The sequence below is a fragment of the Setaria italica genome, chromosome I (genome assembly GCF_000263155.2).
Source record: "Setaria italica strain Yugu1 chromosome I, Setaria_italica_v2.0, whole genome shotgun sequence".
NCBI lineage: Eukaryota > Viridiplantae > Streptophyta > Magnoliopsida > Poales > Poaceae > Setaria > Setaria italica.
In genome coordinates, this window is record NC_028450.1 from 6,558,644 (window position 1) to 6,578,098 (window position 19,455).

At 44.4% G+C, this 19,455-nt stretch overlaps 3 protein-coding genes across 6 annotated transcripts; 2 read left to right on the forward strand and 1 right to left on the reverse strand.

The window, feature by feature from the left end:
* Positions 1 to 661: 661 nt before the first annotated feature.
* LOC101753287 (glyceraldehyde-3-phosphate dehydrogenase GAPCP1, chloroplastic) lies at positions 662 to 5,419 on the reverse strand. Its single transcript, XM_004951704.4, has 14 exons — positions 5,190 to 5,419; positions 4,653 to 4,726; positions 4,499 to 4,557; positions 4,361 to 4,399; positions 3,921 to 4,021; positions 3,319 to 3,431; positions 2,693 to 2,792; positions 2,452 to 2,598; positions 2,246 to 2,306; positions 2,057 to 2,154; positions 1,841 to 1,983; positions 1,330 to 1,413; positions 1,156 to 1,245; positions 662 to 1,062 (listed from the first exon to the last, which is right to left on the reverse strand). Exons 1-14 carry the CDS (start codon positions 5,262 to 5,264, stop codon positions 1,008 to 1,010), a joined length of 1,239 nt encoding a protein of 412 aa, XP_004951761.1. The 5' UTR covers positions 5,265 to 5,419; the 3' UTR covers positions 662 to 1,007.
* A 3,989-nt stretch (positions 5,420 to 9,408) lies between these two features.
* LOC101753700 lies at positions 9,409 to 17,013 on the forward strand. Of its 4 annotated transcripts, XR_214442.2 has the most exons (15): positions 9,409 to 9,590; positions 10,710 to 10,919; positions 11,406 to 11,456; positions 11,710 to 11,840; positions 11,934 to 12,050; positions 12,143 to 12,265; positions 12,993 to 13,048; positions 13,198 to 13,367; positions 13,990 to 14,043; positions 14,647 to 14,756; positions 15,228 to 15,341; positions 15,428 to 15,553; positions 15,878 to 15,940; positions 16,517 to 16,580; positions 16,797 to 17,013. XR_214442.2 is itself a non-coding variant. In XM_004951705.2 (14 exons), the coding sequence occupies exons 2-13, from the start codon at positions 10,743 to 10,745 to the stop codon at positions 15,903 to 15,905; spliced, it is 1,257 nt and encodes a 418-aa protein (XP_004951762.1). In that variant the 5' UTR covers positions 9,409 to 9,590; positions 10,710 to 10,742; the 3' UTR covers positions 15,906 to 15,940; positions 16,517 to 17,013. The 4 variants fall into 4 exon arrangements, 1 of the variants encoding a protein (XP_004951762.1); XR_002677921.1 differs by having other exon boundaries at positions 15,428 to 15,940; XM_004951705.2 differs by having other exon boundaries at positions 16,517 to 17,013.
* Positions 17,014 to 17,460: 447 nt separating this feature from the next.
* On the forward strand, positions 17,461 to 19,256 carry LOC101753567. The gene has a single exon (XM_004954640.3). It carries the CDS (start codon positions 18,019 to 18,021, stop codon positions 18,421 to 18,423), a length of 405 nt encoding a protein of 134 aa, XP_004954697.1. The 5' UTR covers positions 17,461 to 18,018; the 3' UTR covers positions 18,424 to 19,256.
* Positions 19,257 to 19,455: the final 199 nt, after the last annotated feature.

Consider the following 19,455-nt stretch of genomic DNA (forward strand, 5'->3'; position numbering starts at 1 on the left):
TCTTGATTATGGCTTATTGGGTTGAGATCTCTATTCCGTTGGTCCTATAACTGGAGCTGGGGATATTAACATGATTATCAAGTTTCGTTACGATCCCAAATCCGTGAGGGGATGCAGCTCAGATGGTAGAGCGCTCGCTTAGCATGCGAGAGGTACGGGGGGATTGATACCCCGCATCTCCATTTTGTTTTTTGGCAGTTCTTTTTCTTGCGTTCCAGTTCGACCCTGCCGCGCCGGCCGCCCACGTACCTCGTCAGCCACGCTCTGGGTAGTCCGGCTGCTGCTGGAGTCAGGCGACGCCGAGCTCGGTGTCCCGCGACGCGATGCAATGCCCTTAGCGCCATGCTGCTGATCTCCCTCGCGATGGCTGAGTAAATCATCAAGTTCCGCATCTGCTCATGCCCATTCGTTAAACATGCATGCGTCGACAGTCGATACATAACGGCTCGATTCGTGATCGGGAGGTAACTCATTGCCTGCCAGACTGGCAGGCACGGAATCTCGGCCACATGAGCAATGACGATAGAAGTACACGGCAAACACGCCTACATGAGCACCTTGAGGGCGCGCTGACGGCGAGACGTACGAGAGATGCATTGTGGCCGCACAACTCACGCTGATGACTTATGGGCCACACGCAGATGGTTCAAACAAAACGAGATAGATCCAATTGGTCATCGCTCAATGCCATCCTATCATCACGCTTGGCTCCAAACATGGACTGCCAAATTATACCACCTTACACAAAGGGCACAAATCACAAGCAACGAATCGAGTCGACGGGCCATATGGTTCACTCAATTCCGCAGATGCATGCCTTGGCACTACGACCAAACTTTACCCCTTCAACAACTAACATACAAGTCATGGATCTGAGTCCATTTATGCTCTCAGTTTGAAGTGGTCCACATCATCTTATTCCAAAGAAGAGCTACGAAGAAAATGGCCGTCAAAATTGCAGCCTTTCCTACTAGGCTACTGGAGGAATGAGTAGGGATCTCCGCACATCAGTGCTTGGCGCTGACGAGAGCGATGTGGGCAATCAGGTCCAGAACCCGGTTGCTGAAGCATACCAAACAAAGATAAATGAATCCTTGGGCCAATTGGAGAATTATAACATTTAAAAATGCAAAGAAATAAGCAGCGAACTCTCACCTGTAGCCCCACTCGTTGTCATACCAAGACACAAGCTTCATGAAAGACGAGCTCAGTCCAATACCAGCCTTGGCATCAAAGATACTTGACCTGGTACAAAGACAGTGATGCGATTTCAGCTACATTTTCCCAGACATGGAAAATTAGGTTATGAACCTAGAAACAAGTAATCACCTAGAATCACCGACGAAATCATTGGAAACAACATCCTCATCTGTGTAGCCTAGGATACCTTTGAGTGCACCCTCTGATGCCGCCCTGAAAAAATGAGGTGATGTATAAGATCCACTGTAGGTCAGCAGATAATATGAACATGATTGCTCTGCATAAATCCTAGTGGTAGGAATACTGCAGCAGATCACACTTCAAATGAAGTCCACACAGAATTTCTTGTGCAGCCAGAGTTTCATGAGCAAACAATTGAGCTACCTAGTGAGCAACTGAGATATTTTATACCCCCTCAGCAGCCAACACAGGCTACAACTACCTCCAATCAATGTGCAACATGCACTCAGGGATCTGTAGTATGACCATGTGGGCCCTCAAATTGGGACCAAATTAGGATTCCTCTATCAATAAACTTGTGTGAAAGCTTATGTATTACTCAATGGGATGACAAACCAGAAACTGAAAGGTATTGAAAAAGGAACCAAACGGTAGTAACAAATGAGAGAATTCTACGTACTTGATGACTGCTTTCACATCATCATAGGAAGCGCTTTTCTCAATCCGACATGTCAAATCCACCACAGAGACATTTGGTGTTGGAACTCGGAAGGCCATGCCAGTGAGCTTTCCATTCAGCTCAGGTAGGACTTTTCCAACAGCCTAAAAGCAAAACAAGTAAGCCAAAAAACACAAGTTCTAAAAGGAACAAGATGCGCCTTTGACTTTAAGGTACCTTTGCTGCACCAGTGGAGCTAGGAATTATGTTTTGGCCAGCACCACGTCCTCCCCTCCAATCCTTCATTGAAGGACCGTCAACAGTCTTCTGGGTGGCTGAACATGATAAAGTAATATTTTCATGACAACTAAGCTTCAACAAATGACTTAACAGATAAAACACACTGGAGAACAACCAGCAACCAACCTGTTGTGGCATGAACAGTTGTCATGAGACCCTCCACAATGCCAAATTCCTCGTGGACAACCTGCGCAGCGCCACAGCGTAATACAAATGAGTGTGTTTGGAAAGGTAGAAAATATGAGCCACAGAAGCCATTTATTGTGATTGCCATCAACTGTTGCTTGACAGAAACTGAGGACTTGTAAAAAGAAAGCAACAAGAAAAGTAACCTTGGCAAGTGGAGCAAGGCAGTTGGTGGTGCAACTTGCATTAGAAACAACATTCATCTTTGGGTCATAGCTATTCTCATTAACTCCAACAACAAACATGGGAGCATCTGCTGATGGCGCAGATATCACCACTTTCTTGGCACCACCCTGTAAATAAAGCAGAAAACTCACCATTTTGTTTGACATCAAAATGTATGCACTCGCTAATTAGATGGCATTGTTGAAGAACTGGTACACAAACCTTTAAGTGTGCTGATGCTTTGTCCGTGGTCGTAAAAACACCAGAAGATTCAACAACATATTCAGCTCCATAGTTACCCCATGGAATCTCTGCAGGATCTCTGGAAATATTGAAGCAAACAGTTGCAAATTCTTAAAACAAACACTAAACTAAGAATCTAAGACTGCTAATTGTAAAAAGCTACAGAACAAAGAAGCACAACAAATAATTATATGACGATAAGAAGTGCAAAAGATTGGAATGGTGCATTACGCTAATATACAACAGAGTGCTTGTGCTCTGAAAATAGCATAAGTATGTTGAGAACATTACGCATTTACATGAAAAAGATGTGCATGGTAACAGGTCAAAGAAATCTGTGATGCTGAATGACATGCTTGCTAATAAGGTGTGCCTTTGAAGCAGGCTGGAATAAACATTTGCCAAGTGATTCAAAAGTAATTCAAGTACAAGCCATCTAATGTCACCGAAACAGAGAGGTACGTATCCATAAGAAGCCAAAAATCCAACCTTGTTACCACAATTGCAAGAGTGCAATGCCATGTAGAATAAACAAATATAATACTAAGATTGGGAACAGTAGCAATCAAATCAGATAATCCTGCAGTGTCAAATGTCAGCATTACCTTTTGCTTGTAATTGTGATCTTCTTCCCATTGATCTCCAGGGTTGATTCATCCACGACATGAATAGAACCCTTAAATGGACCATGAGTGGAGTCATACTTGAACATATAGGCCTGGAGAAGGGTAAGATTAAGTTGTTAAACCAACAGTGAAAAAAAGAATGTAATAGTAGAATAAAATCTGTAGATTCAAATGCACTGCATTGTTCCACTGGATAATATGCATTCACTGAACAGATAAGATAGGGAAGACAGTTGTGAAAAAAATAAATGGAAACAAAAGTTGCAAGAAAAATGGAAACAATGCTTTTGTATGATCATACATCAATTATCTTGTAAAGCCAACGATTTCATGTCATATTTAAGCAACTGTGTGAAAGCAGATAAAGCATAACATCCATGAGCCAACAGAAATATAGTTAGCATTAGATTAAACAGTATAATTTCGATTAATGTAGTAAAACCTTGAAGTAACTGTGCAGCTCTCAAAGGTACAGAAGGAAAATTCAAGCAAACTTTTAATCAGTGGTTGCTGTTAAACAAATTGTGCAGAGTCCAAAATTTGAGATATTATAATTAAATAATTTCACATTGCTCCCTTACCATGTACTTAGCATCAATGAAAGGATCATTCACAGCCACAACTTCAATATCATCTCTGCTGGTTGCAATTCGCAGGACCAACCTGCCAATCCGTCCAAACCCTACAGTAACAAGAAAAGGGCCAAGTACAACTCAGAACTACTCTCCTACTTTATACTCTATGTAACGAACTGCAGATTAACAAAGAAAGATGAGAACGATTCAATTGCTCAATGTAGTTAGCTAGTGCACAAAATAGTCAACTGAGAGCTAGAAAGTAGAAACTGCCCTTGTAATACCTCACAACATGATATCTAAAGAAGTGCATTTCGTTTTTGCATTGACCAGGACTTAAGACTGAATGCATTGACCAGCAAAGCCCAAGGAGGTCTATATTTGATCATTCAGATTACAATAGTTTTTATATCAACTTAATTCCAACAATGTCATTTAGAACTCACCGTTGATGCCAATCTTTGTCTTCTCCCCACTCGAATATTCTACATAAAAAAATAAAAGAACAACAAATTTATAAATCCACCACAAGCTGCACAATTCTCTCGGAATTTTTCTGGTCGGTGAGCCCAACAGCTACTTACGTGGGACGGCAGGGGGTGCCTGTGTAGCTATCGCCCTCAGCGGCTCGACGTTCCTCGCACTTCAGTTCACAAGAAGTTTGGCAGACCACATCAATATACAAAAATTACAGTTACAAAGGCAACGGCAACTAGGGAATCAGGAGTGGTTGCTCACGATGAAGAGGAGGCCGCGATGGAGGGGAACCTGCAGCCAAAGTGTGCCGAGCCGGTGCTCCTCACGCTCGAGACCTACAACATAGCAGCCAAATCGCATCAGTGGGGCACCGCAATGTCCTGGAAATTACACATCAGGGGTGAGGGCATTGGAATCAAACAGTAAACCGAGGTCCTTGCGAGGGGACAGGGACAAAGAGGGAACTGCTGGCGCATGCGAACAGAACTTGGGACAAAATTCGGGCCCCAGAAACAAGGACAAAGCTCCCAGTCCCTCCAAGCCCAAATGGTACGATTTTACGCCCAAACATACAACGAAACCGCAGGAAAAAGCACACCGTAATTTTCGCCAGGGGCGCGGTTGGCAGTCACACCAAACTAGGATCGGAGCCAAATCTAGGCGCAGCAATGGATCCATGAAAGGAACTAAGGAACCCGCAACCACCCGGGCGAGCTCCAGTAAATCGCCAGTGGAATCTAGAGAGAGAGAGAGAGAGAGAGAGAGAGAGAGAGTACAGGCATCAGCCGAGTAGTATACCTTGATGGGGTCGACGGCGGCGCGGGATCCGGCGGCGGCCGCCGCGGCGCGGAGGGGCACGGAGAGCGCCGCCATGGGGAGATGTGGAATGGGATGCGGGCGGGTTTGCGCGTCCGCCTGCTAGGGTTTGACCAGGGCGGCGGGGAGGGGACCGGGGGCACCGGGGCAGGGAGGGTTTTGCCTTTCGGGGGCGCGGAAGAGGTGGAGGGAGGGAGGGAGGGAGGGAGGGAGGCGAGCAGGGGGGAGGTGGCGGCGGGGCGTTCAGCCGTTCAGCGTGTTCTCGTTCGTATAAAAAAGAGGAGGAGGAGGAGGAGAAAAAACAAAAAGGTGGCCGCGCAACGCAACGTGCAGCGCGGCGTCCCGGCCGCCCGGGGGTAGGTGGCGGGTGCCCGTGCGTGCGATCGCCGCGGCGCTCCTCCACGTTCCCTGCTCGTGTTCCCTCTTCCCTGCGCTTGCGATGCGATGCGTTGCGTGCGTCGCCTACCCCCACCAAACCTTCCGAGGCTCTGGGCTCTTTAATATACTGCTAACCACTCCGGTAAAGACAATTAAGGGCCCCATCAGGGTTTTGATTATTGAGAAAAGAGATCGATTTCTATTCGTCTGTATGGCTCTATGCAAGCTGCCTTTGACTACATCGATGCCTTTCTACCAATCTACCAGCCAATTGATTTCGATTTTGGCTTGCTCTCCTCTCATGTTTGGTGATTAGTTTTCTAAGTGGTTACTTAGGGTTTGGGCTTCGCTCGCAAACACCGACATCCTAGCTCCATTTTGGAGCACAGGAATTTTCATCACCTGTAAAACGGATTATGAGTCTAAATCTGTACTCATAAAGTTCATTACCGACTCTCTTTAATTCAGTTAATATATTTATTATTTCTACTAAAATATGTTATATATTTATTTTTCTAAAATATGCCATCTTTGAAAAAGAAACTACTCATATAAATTAATGAAGGTAACTATAAAAGATCGGTGGTGACCTTATGTGACCTAAAACACAGATGAGTAAGAGAGTAGGTGTTTTCCTTCTTTTATGTTACTTTTTGGATAATGGAAAAGTATTCCAGCTTCGGAGGAGGAATCATTTCATAGTTATCACTCATACAAATAAAAGTGCATAAAAATTTGGCAATCATAAATTAAAGGATCGAAATGAATAAATATAGAAACGATGTCTCCAGAGCGCGACATGCTACGATCAGGAGCTCTTAGTCATCGCCAATACGCCACAAAGCATTGCTATAACAATTTCAAAATGCACAAGTTCTGGGGAGGTAAGTTTGAACTACTATTTTTTTTAATCATTATGTCAACTCGGAATGCACTCGGTTAAAATTATTAACACCTCATATAGTAGGATGATCAATGTATGTGTAAGGAAAATGCACTTAGGCTATCATTGATTTTGTTGATTGTGTGTCAACACTAACCTATGAACTAACAACATTTGCGAGTATACAAGGTTTAGTCATATGGATGCAAGTGATTGACTTGGGGAATCAAACAACATGGAACAAAAGTCAAAAAGGACATGTACAAGATCCTAGAAGATCTTAAAGCAGAAAGTTGCAATGGTTGGCAACGGCTAGTTTTTTGAGTTGGGCTATTTATACCCAATTGCTTGGCTTTTTGAAGGGCGTTAGAGCTTGGAGAAGATATAGGCTTGATTCTCACATACACACAAGTTCTCTATCCACCAAAGTGCTAAAGAGAAGATTAAGACAATTAGTATAAGGCTTAGATCTTGATTAATGCTAGTTTAGACCTATTAGCGCTTTGCTTCAGGGATTAGCCTAGAGTTAGACGAGGTTTGCACAACTCCTTTGTATCGGTGCTTGTACGCACCAAGAGTTGTAAATCCAGGGCTTGTAAGTCTTTGCGAGACTCTCCAACCGCGTTTGTGGAGTGGCCGCCGGTGCTTGTGATAGGGAGGAGAGGCCCTAGGCGTTTTTGCCGAAACTCTACCAAGTGAAGAGCGGCAAGGAGCATCCGGGAGAGATTAGGCGGAGATCCACTTTGCGCGTGGGGAAGGCCCGTCGGCTATCCTATGAAGTTACATGACCGAGGAGTTTATACCCTTGCGCGGGCATTCCCTTTGAGAGGGGCTCCAATAACGAGGAGTAGTGGAAAGTTTTGCTTTCCGATACCTCGGTAAAAATCGTCGTGTTGTCACGCCGGGAGTTTGCATTCTCTACCTCATTTACTTCCTCATTTCTTATTGCACTTATAATTCAGTGTTTAATTGGAACCTAAGATGCAAAACTTTTTTACGGTAAAGATAGCAACACATAGAAAAACCTAGTGCACATCTTAATAGATTTTAAAATGGATTTTTATACGTGCTTGGAGCCTTAGTTTTTAGAACATCCAATTCACTTCCCGCTCTTAGGGTGTCACGTACCAAAGTAGCAAGTCGAGAATACCATTTGGCTGCTCAGTGCTCACCCTCGATTGCTCGAGAGCTGAGATGCACCATCAGAGGCTAAGTTGGAAAACAGTCACACAGTAGCACTTTGGAAGCACAGCGTGCAAACGAATGTCACCTTCAGCGAAAGCAGACAGGCAACTTTGGTAATCAGAACAAATTCGTGCCTGGTTGCCCACGCTAGAATCAGAACTTTGGTAATGAAAGGCATTAGCAACCGGTCGCCGTTGCTCTGTGCAAAAGAGGAAGAAAAGAAAAGATTGCAGATTCGATTCCCCACTCGATCGCTACGAGAAAAGTGCCCCCCATACGCCGGTCGGTCGATGGCGACTATGAGCTATCAAGACAAAGCCATTCCTTTTAAGTTTTAATTACTAGGTTATGCGTTGTCTTCATCGCGGATGGCAGCAGGTTATTTTTCGTAATCAAAGCCTAATCATCAGAGGCGCCCTAAAAAAAAATCAACAGAGGCGTGAGAGGGAGTGCAGTCGTTGTCGTGCAGCTTTGGAATTGGGCCGAAAAAAGCCTAGAAACCTCCGTCGGGGCGTTTGAGCAATTCGCTGAGGCAGCAGCCCGCCAATCAAATGCGCAGCCCACCATCTCGGAATAAATATTTCAAACCCGCCGGACCTGGGGGAAAAAAAAACGAAAAAGGCCTTGTCGAGTTCTGTCAGTTCGATGGGGAATTGGGGAGCGTCGTGACTTCCTCCAATGCTGGAGCAACAAGCCAAAAGGCAAAAAGGCGACAAAAGGATATCGCCAATGAACGGAGAATGCGTTCCAGGTGTTGCTAAAACTCAGGAATGGCTAAATGCCTAAATCTCTTTTTTTCAAATATAAGGAATTACTAATTCCTTTTTGAAAGATCAGGAAATAAAGCTCACACAAACAACACTTCAATACGATGCCCAAGATTATAGGCGATCGTGTCTACCTGCGTAAAGTGAACGAGTATATCCAATACTCTTGTTTCACAATATTTTGTGCTCATGCACAGCGTGAAATTGGACCATATGAAAGGCGAGAAATATGCGTGTTTTTGAAGACCGACATATGACAAAGTTTCAAGTGGAACAAAGAGGTTAAGGAAGAGATTGCTTTTGTGCAAGATGGCCTGCGGAGGGCTGAGCTATTGTGGTTTTCATATTATCTACGTTAACAGAGTTTTATGAGCTACTTTTATATTATATATGATATCATAACGTACCAACTCACTTACTTCCCTTCTTATATGTTCTTATATGATATAGCAAAGCTCCTACATTTTATTTAAACAAACAATATTTTGAAACATCTCTCCTAATTTAAATCAAGAAACCATGGGCAACTTATCATTGTATATGCCTCCAGCTAACGGTATGGCCTCAAGCTCCCAAGGCAAGCGGTTGAGGAGGCTGCACACGAGAAGGACATGATTTGTGCAGTGCAGGCGCCGTGCAAGTCTGGTGCACCGACGGGCCATGCTTTATTTGATGTTTCAGCCGTAGCGGGATGCAACGTCACTTTGACGTGACACCTGGTCCTGTCCAAGAGATCATCAGTTCATCGCAGCACAGGAGAGCTCAGAGTCAGAGATGACCCAGCAACGCCTTCGCTTCCGTCCGACGCGACGCGGTTGGTCTCCACCCTCTGTCCGCCCTCGGCCCTCCAACCCACGAATCCGATCGGAAAGGCACGGACCCACCAGCCAGGCAGCCACCGGGTCGCTGCTGCCCGCCACGTGTGCCCGCGCCGCGCGCCCCCACATTTAAACGTCCCGCTCGCCACCCATCCCTCCCTTCCCTTCCCCTCTTCTTCCAATTCACGCGCCCCTCCCCCTCTCGTCTCTCCCTCCGTCCCGGCCGATCCGGCGATTCCCCATTCCGCGAAGCCACCGCGCCTCCCGAATCCCCGTCGAGTCCGAGCTTCCAGAGGCACCCGTGCGCGGGATCTCCCCCAATCGCCTCCCAATCCCGCGCGCCCGCGCACTGGTGAGCTCGATTCGCGACACACCGCGCTCGATTGTTTTTCCACCGTTCTCTTCGTTGATTTGGCGAGACGGAGCGAAGTCTGTTTAGGGAGGAATCGTTTCTAGATTCTTGTTTTCGCGTTAGATTGCGAGGTGCGCTATTGCACGGGATGCTTGCTGCTTGCGCGTTCCCTGTGTTTGGTGGGAGCGCTGGTGGTGCCAATGCGGGCAGGCTATTGATGTTCTGGTGGCCTCACTGTGCGGCGTGTGCGTGACGCTACGGCGCGGCAGGTACGGTGGCGTGGGGATGTCTCTGGGTGGCCGCTCCATTCGCATTGCGTGCGGCTCTCATCGTCTGATGCTTAATGGGTGGCGGCGTGGCGCTCCATTTCTTGTGGTGGTGCTGATGACTGTTGTTGCGTTGTGCGTGCGTCAGTGCTGGTCTGCTGGATTCGGGTCTGCGCTTCTGTGCCGAAGCGTTGATGCTTAATGTTCTGTTGTGGCGGAAAGAGCTTGCAGTGTTATGTTCATGTTGAGTCCTTTTTCTTCGGCCAGATTAGATCACCATTTCAAACTTTGTGTGCATGCTGTCCTTAGTTGTAGGTCGTGTTTTATATTTCCTTTCTCTGTAATTTATTTATTTTTTGTCTTGTTGTCAGGTCGTGTGTGTTGTAAATTCTCGCTCCTTCTTAATGAAATGGTTTGCTTTGCTAGATTCTGCATATTTTTACTCAATGTCTGACTTGAAATCTGGACGCTCATCTGGTATCATTTGTTTGTTTGTTGTATCTCTGTTTTTTTGTTAACTGGTATTGTTTGGTTTCATGTTATGTTTATGTGTTTGTCAGATAGGAGTATTTGAAAACTAGAAGTGTTTTCATCTGCAAGTGAATGCATATTGGTCAGAAACTTGATTGCTCTTGCTATCTATTAGGATTCAATGAACACATACTCTTTTATGGTTATCCTGTCATCAACTTTATGCGAAATATCCATCACTGTCTCCTGCTAAACACCTAAAACCTTTTTCACCTTCTATACAAGTCCAGAACATAATGCAGATGGCATCGGGTTTCATTTACTCAAAGAAAATAAGATACCATATGTCATCTTTAACCCCTTTTTCTTTCTTCTCCAACAGAGATCAACATAAACAACTACTGATTGGTACAAAATGCCAATAAGCTTCAAATATTGGGATGACTGCTTGGATCCAGAGGATATGAGATTAATGTGGCAAGATCCTGTTGTAAGTAAAGAGTGGACTGATGCTGGAGAAGAGCAGGGACAGAAAGTTCATCTCTCACGGGACCCTGATGGTGAGGCATATCTCACACAAACTGAAATGATGGTGAGTGGTCAGTTGAGTTATGTAATTTTGATAGCACTAGCTCCAGAATAATGTAAATCATAATGAACCTGCTAAATAAATGATAACATATTTTCCAACATGTAATATTGTTTTCTCAACACATGAGGTCTCTGTCTGTTTGTTATTTGGCTCATTTGGCTAGTCAATTCTATGATGCAACTGCCTTCAAAGTTCCTTAAGAAGGCTATCAGTAGCAGCTACCAAATTTTCACTCGATTTGCTGAAGGCAAAGAAACTACCAACAGTGTGAATTTAGTTGCAGCCATATTGTTTTCTTTTGCTATATTTAACTAAGTGGTTACTGAGTATTATTGGTCAGGAGTTTTTTCTGCAAAGCTGTTTGAAATAAGTTTGCTAAGGTATAGAAAAATAGATAACAAAGGTATTCTTTATTCAAATTCCATCTGTTCTTTATGCAACTGTGGCTTTATACTGATTGTTGTGTACATCCATTGATTCTTTCAGGCGGTGGCTTCAATCATTGTTCATAGACATTTCAAATCACAACTAGACCCGGTATTGGTTCAATTTCTCTATGTTCAACCAGTATATGCACTTCCCTTTTTTACTTTCTGTAGTCATCACGTCCAACAGTGAATACAGCTGCATGCTAACTACAACGCGTTGGCTGTTATGGTTCTCTGGAGTGAGAAGATAATAGTAAACAAATTCTGTGAGACAAAGTGAAGATAATATCCAGCTACCTTGTTACTGGTAGAGCGGTAGGTATCCTTGACGACCTGCTGAGCTTGACTTTCTTCTCGTGCAGTATATGATAGGCGCACTTGCGGAAATTGCAAGTGGAAGGAGACTCTTTGTAGATACCTATGATCGCAAGACAAAAGAGACCAAGGTTGGCATAATGCAGGTAGCACCTGAAGTTGCTCAATGGCTTGGAAGGTAATCATCACAAGCTTGGTTAACACAATTAAGTTACTATATTTTTCCTTTCTATGTTCTGAAATTAAATTTATTGTCTTCGTTATTTTTAAGGGAATTGGGTTACAAGAAATATGATATTGAAGATGATACCAATTTGCTCTACTGGCCTCTTGTAAATGTCTACTTTGGTGCTGCTTATGCCAAATGGCTCTTCTCTTGTGATGACAAGTATGCATTTCACTTGGCACACTGTTTTAATGATATTATCATCTCTGATCTGTCAACAGTTAAGATGCAATTATATCTTACAAATGTTGCAGACAAAGAACTGAAGAATTTGTAGTTAGAGCATATAAGGGTGGCAAAAAGAAGGCTTCTCACAAATCAACTTCCCCCATTTTCCAGCGTTATCTTTATGTGAAAGAGAGCTTGTTGTCTATAAGGTGTCTTTCTTAATAGCTTACTTCTATATCATGCATAACTAAATTTATTTATCTTAGCACTTGTGGTGCATGAAGGACCTGCTTTTACAGAGCTTGACTTTTGTGTGAAACTAGTTGGCCTAAGTTGGAAGAAGATTGGTGTGGCCATCCAAAGAAGGGCCCTGTGCCAAACTTGACAGCTTTGACAGTATTTAAGCCGGCAGTAGGATTCATGTCAAGTTTTAAACCTCTAAAATATTTTAGTTCACAAAAAATGTTATAAAGCCTTAAAATGATGCTAATACATCTTTGTTATCGTAAAAAAGGAGAATGCTTCTACATATCATTATACTATTATAATGGAATATAGTAACCTACACAGGACATCAAGATCATTTCTGTTAATCTGACATGCCAATGAACTAAGCAGTTTTTAAGATATTTTTTCCCATGATGAATGTATCATGAAATAGACCTAGTATTCAGAACTTCATGCTACATGGATTGTATTTGTATCTCGTCTAAACTTTCATTGCCTTAAAACTCCCTACATCTCATTACTTATCAAGTCATCTTAGTGCAATAGAAACTACACAATGGATTAAAGTCCAAATACGATTGTTTTGCAGATAAAGCTGTGTCTTTGTTTAAAGCTAGAACTTATATCCAGCTTCATCTATGCACTTCTATACATTTCCTTCGGAAATTTGACCCTGTTGACAGAATGTTTCTCACTGTTTTTTGGCAGACAACCAGAAATTTGCAACGAGATCACTCCTGACCTTGAAAATTTATCAAGCACAGGTTACATTTTTGCTGTGTTGTTATTTTTCCCCTTGGCTTTCTTGCTTTAGCTACATGTAGTTTTGAGTCATGTGCAAAAAATAATTATATATGGTCTTCTTCCAACATAAAAACAACTGCCTAATATCTTGTCATCATTTTTGAGTCAGAAGCACAGTTGATATATTGGGATTCCAAGGTATCAGAGGCTGATATGGATGCAATGTGGAAACATCCTGATGTGTATAAGGAGTGGACAAAATCCGGTGAGCGACGTGGAAATGTACGATTCTCCCATGATGCAAAGAAGAGGCCTTACCTTTCTCGCGTGGAGGTGAAGGTAAATCTGGTTATAAACATTTGCACTAACTTCTGCATTTCTTTTCCAAAGTCTTGAATAACATGTGTTTTTTGTACACTAGAAGCTCAGGAGTACAGCCACTTTTGCTTACACCACCAGCTTTATGATTTATAAAATATAGATAGTTAGGAGATCACAGAAACTGTACTCAACTGCTTAATACTCTTAACCTAGTAGATTGTGATTTTGATGTCACCTTTCATGTGGATGGCATGTAACAGAATACTGTATCATTTTGCATAGCCCATGTTGCAGACTTGCAGTATAGGCATAGTTGTTTGCTGCTTACCATGCACTTCAGACATTTCGTTATGGTCAAGTCTATACGTATGCGACTGGTTCAGCTGTTTCCTCATTACATGTCTTCAGTGTATCTTGACAATACTTTGTTAATGTTTTGGCATTTACTAGTCCGAAAAGGTTGAAAACTTCTAAGCCTCAAAATATTGTTCGGAGGAACATTTTCTACTGTTTATTTAGAGTCCATCACCTCATTCCTTGTTTGACAGGGAAAATATTTATTGTCACACTGGTGAATTTGCTACTGATACATAAATTTCCCTTTATCTCAGACTTGTCCAATTCTGAATTATGGTTTCAGGCTGTTGCAGAAATAATCATATCACGCCATTTGACCACTAGAGGATCAAAACCAGTAAGTTTTGGATAGAGAAGCCATTGCTTGTTATTCTAGTGATTAATGTATGCCATTATCGAATTTGATAAACTCTTGTAGCATGACTTATTTATTATGAATTTGTAATATAGCAAAATATGAAAACTTTTTTGCAACCAAAACATGTCATTCAGCATAATTTAGCTCTGGAGATTTCTTTTAAAAGACCTACAATTATTATTCAAGCATGAGAATCCATCACGTTACATGTTATGCTCATTGTATTTTGTGTTTTCAGTCATGCAAAATTATTGTACACTGATGCATTTGGTAGTTATTTACCAGAATGCTTCCTCTATATTTTTTATGCTATAAATAATTGAATATTATGTAAATGTCCTTAAATGCACAAGTCAATCACCTTGGCATGTCTTCCTAAAAAAATTAAAAAATATATAAGAATTAGTTTGAGTTGAAAAAACCAGTTGTATTGACCTATGTTTAATCACTGCTAGGTGCGGTGATGGGTGATCAGCCAAGTACCGGTTACTGATTTTTAAAGCAGCGTTCCACTAACAGTAATATATTGTTTGAATTTCAGTTTCTGATTGGATTCTCTGTTGCCTATTGAAATCTGCACAGGAAGCTCTTGCGGCACTTGCAGAGGTCTGCAGTATGCGTTTTGTTCATGGAGTAAGTACCCGGACTGGATTGATGGGAATAGACTATCCTACTGCTGCATGGCTTTCCAGGCAAGTATGATATTGTGTCTAACATATACTTTCACTAGCCATGAAGTTGCAAACTGTATCTAAAAAATTATGATTAGCAAATCTAGAATTTCAGTAAGCACTTCTCAATTTTGAATTGTACTGTTCATCCCAACGAACTGGAAACTCCCTTTTGTTTTACCAGTCCTTGTTTCTTTTGCCAAGAATGCAGCTTCACAGTGTTGCAATGTCATAGGCAGTTGAACTTCAGTCCTGCCCTATACAGTTCCACAAGTATGTACACAGTGATCAGTATAATATCTATACAAGAATTATATCCATAATTTTAGAAGTCAGATAATAGTATTATCAGTGGATTGACTGAAAAATAACTAAGGACTAGGAATAGTTGGTTGTTTTAGGGTATCGGAAGCATAATTGTCACTGCTCTGGGTATTATATAAACGCACAGTTTCCATGCAAATTTATCTGTACTTCCCTTTGAATGCACAGGGATTGTGGTTACAGGGCGTATACAGTGATCTCTGTGGATGATCTCTACAATCCTTTTGCATCAATGTACTTTGGTGCATCTTACTTGGCATGGTTGTCGCATTACGAAGGAAGGTCAGTGAAACTTATGAAAAGCTATATTCATCTTAGAGGATCTATGAACTATTGTTTTACTAAAATCTGGCGCATTCTTTGTTCAGGGAACAAAGTTATGAATTCATTGTTCAAGCTTACCTCGGGGGACCAGAGAATGTTAACCTTCAGGAGACTGGTCCACTTTGGAACCAATTCTTGGAGGCATTAACACAGTATCAAGATCCAAAGAAGTGGGCTTGTGCTTTCACTTTGCTTGACATTTTTTTCCAATGAATTTTTTAGCTTAAAATGAGACGTGGGAGTCATCAAAACTTGTGTAACTGAGTAGTCAGCCAAGAGTGTGCCAAGGAGCAACATTGGCATATAATTTTTCTGACATATAAAATGACATTCCATCACCTGAGTAACCTCAATATTGATTCTGACATGTTCATAAATGCAAGCAATTTTATACCTCAGATTATCATTTGATAACCATATTAGCACCTAGCAATTACATAAATGTTCTTGGCCTGCATATTTCTGACCATAGTGGCAAATTGTACATTTTTCAGGGATAATAATAGCTGCTGTATTTTGTGAAGTTGCTGATATGCCTCCGTCTTTGGTTACTGAAGGTATTGATTTCATTCCAAGCCTATTTTTTAATTATGATTTATATTACCAATTATTTTTTAGCAAAGAATGCATGCTTTTTCTTGTTTTATCTTATGAAAACATCTGTTAGGGATATGGTACTATAGAACAACTTTCACTTAACATTTTATGCTTAGTATAGAATCTGAGGTATAAAATGTTTCCTTCCTTGTTCGGTAGTTGGAGAACAAGCGGACATTTTGAAATGATGGCCTACTCCATTTCCTTGAATGCCATATGGCTTTATTAGCTTTTATTTATGTCAAACCATCTAATCCATGCTCCATAGTAAAGTTGTGCACCGAACTGTTTGCTATGTGCCTACATCAGCTGCTAGGATATTGGGTGGTGACTTGGGTGCCAGACTGAGCACCAGTTGGAGTGCATTATTGCAAGAATGCTCTTTATAGACCCTGGTTATCTACCAAGTCAAATCAATGAATGCTATAGGTGGTATCAATAATAGTGTAATGAGATGATCTGCCACCACTTTGCCCGTCTGTTTCATCTGCTTATTGTTTCCACAAGAATTCAGTCTCTGTTGTGGATCATTTCAGATTGGCTCCCAAGGGTTCAGCATTGGTAAGCAACACGCTTTGCCTGAACTACATGATGCACAAGGTAACAGGGGCTGCCAATTCGTATATATTTTGGCTGTTCGTGCTCTGTTCATGCTCAGGGAAATGCACCAACGTGATTGAACCCGTCGCCGTTCATAGAGCCCTTTCCAGCTCCTGTTCCATTTGTTTTCTTTTCTTTTTTTTACCATCAGATGCCAACGGTCTTCCTGTCCTGTCCACTTATTGGTGTATTGTAAGTTGTACTTTTGTTGTGTAGGAACTCATAGAAGCCATGCATTTGTAAAATCATCCACGGTCCATAGTTTATGAGCTAGGCTGCTACAGATGGTAAAACATGCCAGTGCCTACAGAAACAGATGTAGATTCTTGATTGTACCTCTCTCACTGCAAGTCTGCAACCATTGATCCCGAACGTTGTTTCTTTGCCTGGATTGAGGGATGAATGAAATGTCGTCACAGTTCTGACTTCTGAACGTAGCCATGTTACCACTGGTCCCGGGTCCTCAGTAAAAGCCAAGCAATACCACCACCTGTACTGTATTCATTCATAACTGACAGATCTGTTGGTGGTCGTGGGCCAAAGTGCGACGCATCTGATTGTTTGAGCTACGTACTATCATTGTAATCTGGCTGAACTCATGAGATTCCTGTACTGCACAGCCGGGGATAGATGGAATGGACGGTTGCCCCAATTCGGCCTCACTCGAATGCTGTTCTTTACTGCTACCTGCTGCTGTTAGTCTGTTACGCTGAGCAGTGATTTGTGGTTGCACGCACGCAATGGGCCGATAAGCGCCAAATGAAACCGTGCGGTCACGTGATGATGACCCGATGGATCTCACTCACCACTCACCACAGCAGCAACAGTCACCCAGCGAGCATCCAAAGCAAAGCCAGATTCCGATTAGCACGTAGATGTGCTGGCTAGGAGGATTACGTACCATACGAGCACGTTAATAACATCAGCGTGCTCCACGGCGATCTTGTCCGATGCAGGATTGGACGCGGGCGGACAAAGCGCCGGAGCTTTTCACTTGCTTAATCATGGAGCCGTCCGCTTGAAGCAACTCTCCCTTTTATCCCCCCTCTCTCTTGTGTGCTGCTGCGGATGAGAGCGTTCAACCCAAATCCAAGCACTCGCGCTGCGTGATCAAATCCACCCCCGATTCATCTCGGATTCCCTCCCACTCCGGTTCATGGCCGCGCTAATGCAGGATCCTCCAACGCAAGCTCATCCCGTAATCGGAGTGATTAGGTAGGCAGCCCTATAAATCACGGACACGGGACACCCCACCCACCCCACCAAGAATCCACACTCTCCCGAAGTCCCGACTCCACTCGCCACTCCCGCCGGCCTCCGCATACGCCCGGCGCCCGCCGGCAGCCAAGTAGCCAACAAGCTACACCACCACGCGCGCACGCCACACTGACACGCCCACGCACCCACCGCACCAAGCAAGAAAGCAGCCGGGGCGGCGATGGAGGAAGGGCTGGACGCCGCGGTTCCGCCGCCGTGCCGGCTCGGCGGCGAGGCCGGGGCTGCGCCGGGGCCCGGCCGCCAGTGCTGCGGCGGCTGCGGTGGGTGCGGGCTCGGGCTCGCGTGGCTGGTGCGGCGCCTGCGGCGGCGGGGCAGGCGGGCGCTGCGCTCCGCGGCGGCCTCGGCGGCGTCGTCGCAGCAGCGCCGCCGCGCGTGCCAGTACGACCCGCTCAGCTACGCGCGCAACTTCGACCTCGGCGGCTGCGACGGCGACGCCGACGACGCCGCGCGGGTCTACTACGGCTGCTCCTTCTCGTCCCGCTTCGTGCTCGTCCCCGCCGCGTCGCAGTCCGCCGGCGCCGTCTCTGCCGGCGCTGCTCAAGCAGCGGTCGCGACTGCTAGCTAGTACCAGATGGATGTTAATTAGAGTAGGTGGCCGGTTTGATCGCTGCATCATCCTCTTGTCGTCCCTGTAATTCAAGGGGAAACATGATTATATTGTACATACGCACTGAGCAGCCCGGTGATTCTTGGTTTCTTGTCACAAATCACTCATCTGTTTATGTGTGCAAAATTTTCCAAACTCTGAACTGCTGGCTGCTGTCTAGCTGTGCACCTCTTGCGCCGCACCAGGGGTTCTTGGCGCTCGTGTCGCCAGCCATGGCGCTGCCTTCCTCGACGCCGTCAGCCTCCGTTTCTCCGATGCTGATGATGGCATCGAGAGAAGGGGGGAGGAAGGAATGCTCGGCTCTCCACATCGTCGTCTTCCTCTCCTCATCGGGTGCCAGCAGATCAGTACCGCGATCGCAAGCACATCGGCGGACGTGACGCGACGCAGGGACGCCGGCCGGTGGCGAGATTTGGGCGTCCGTTCATCTGAGTGCGTACCCGCCCGCCGCTGCCAGACTGCCGTCCTCCGCCGAAGCCCGCCTTTCACGCCGAGCATGTTCTCAATCTGGACACAGGGGACGCAGCGAAAGCGAAGGCCTCCCAGGCTCCTGCGGTCCTGCCTTTGACGCCGGCCGCCGGAGACGCGAGGCGAGCGGCGACCGTAGCAGCGAAACCGTGGCGTCGCTTGCGCTGTAGCAGCTCAATCTAGACCGCAGATCAAAGGTCCAACGGCCCGTGTCGCAGCCTATGGCAGCGTAGACCGCGGTCAACTAAACTAGCACATTAGCCCCTCATTTTGATCTACATATATTTATATAAAAGCCCCTATTTTGAATAGCGAATTCGCGATCCAAATGTTCACATAATTCCTCCCTTTTATACCCGTGCTCTTCTTGCTTCTTGCAAATGGATCCCTTTATTTTATTTCCGTGTTCTAGCCTCGCCCCTCCATCTGCCGTTGGCAAACATCTACCGGTTCCTATAGTAAGGGCTGGATTACGGGTTGAGCAACCAGGTCGGCAGCTATACTGCACAACCGCACCCTCGT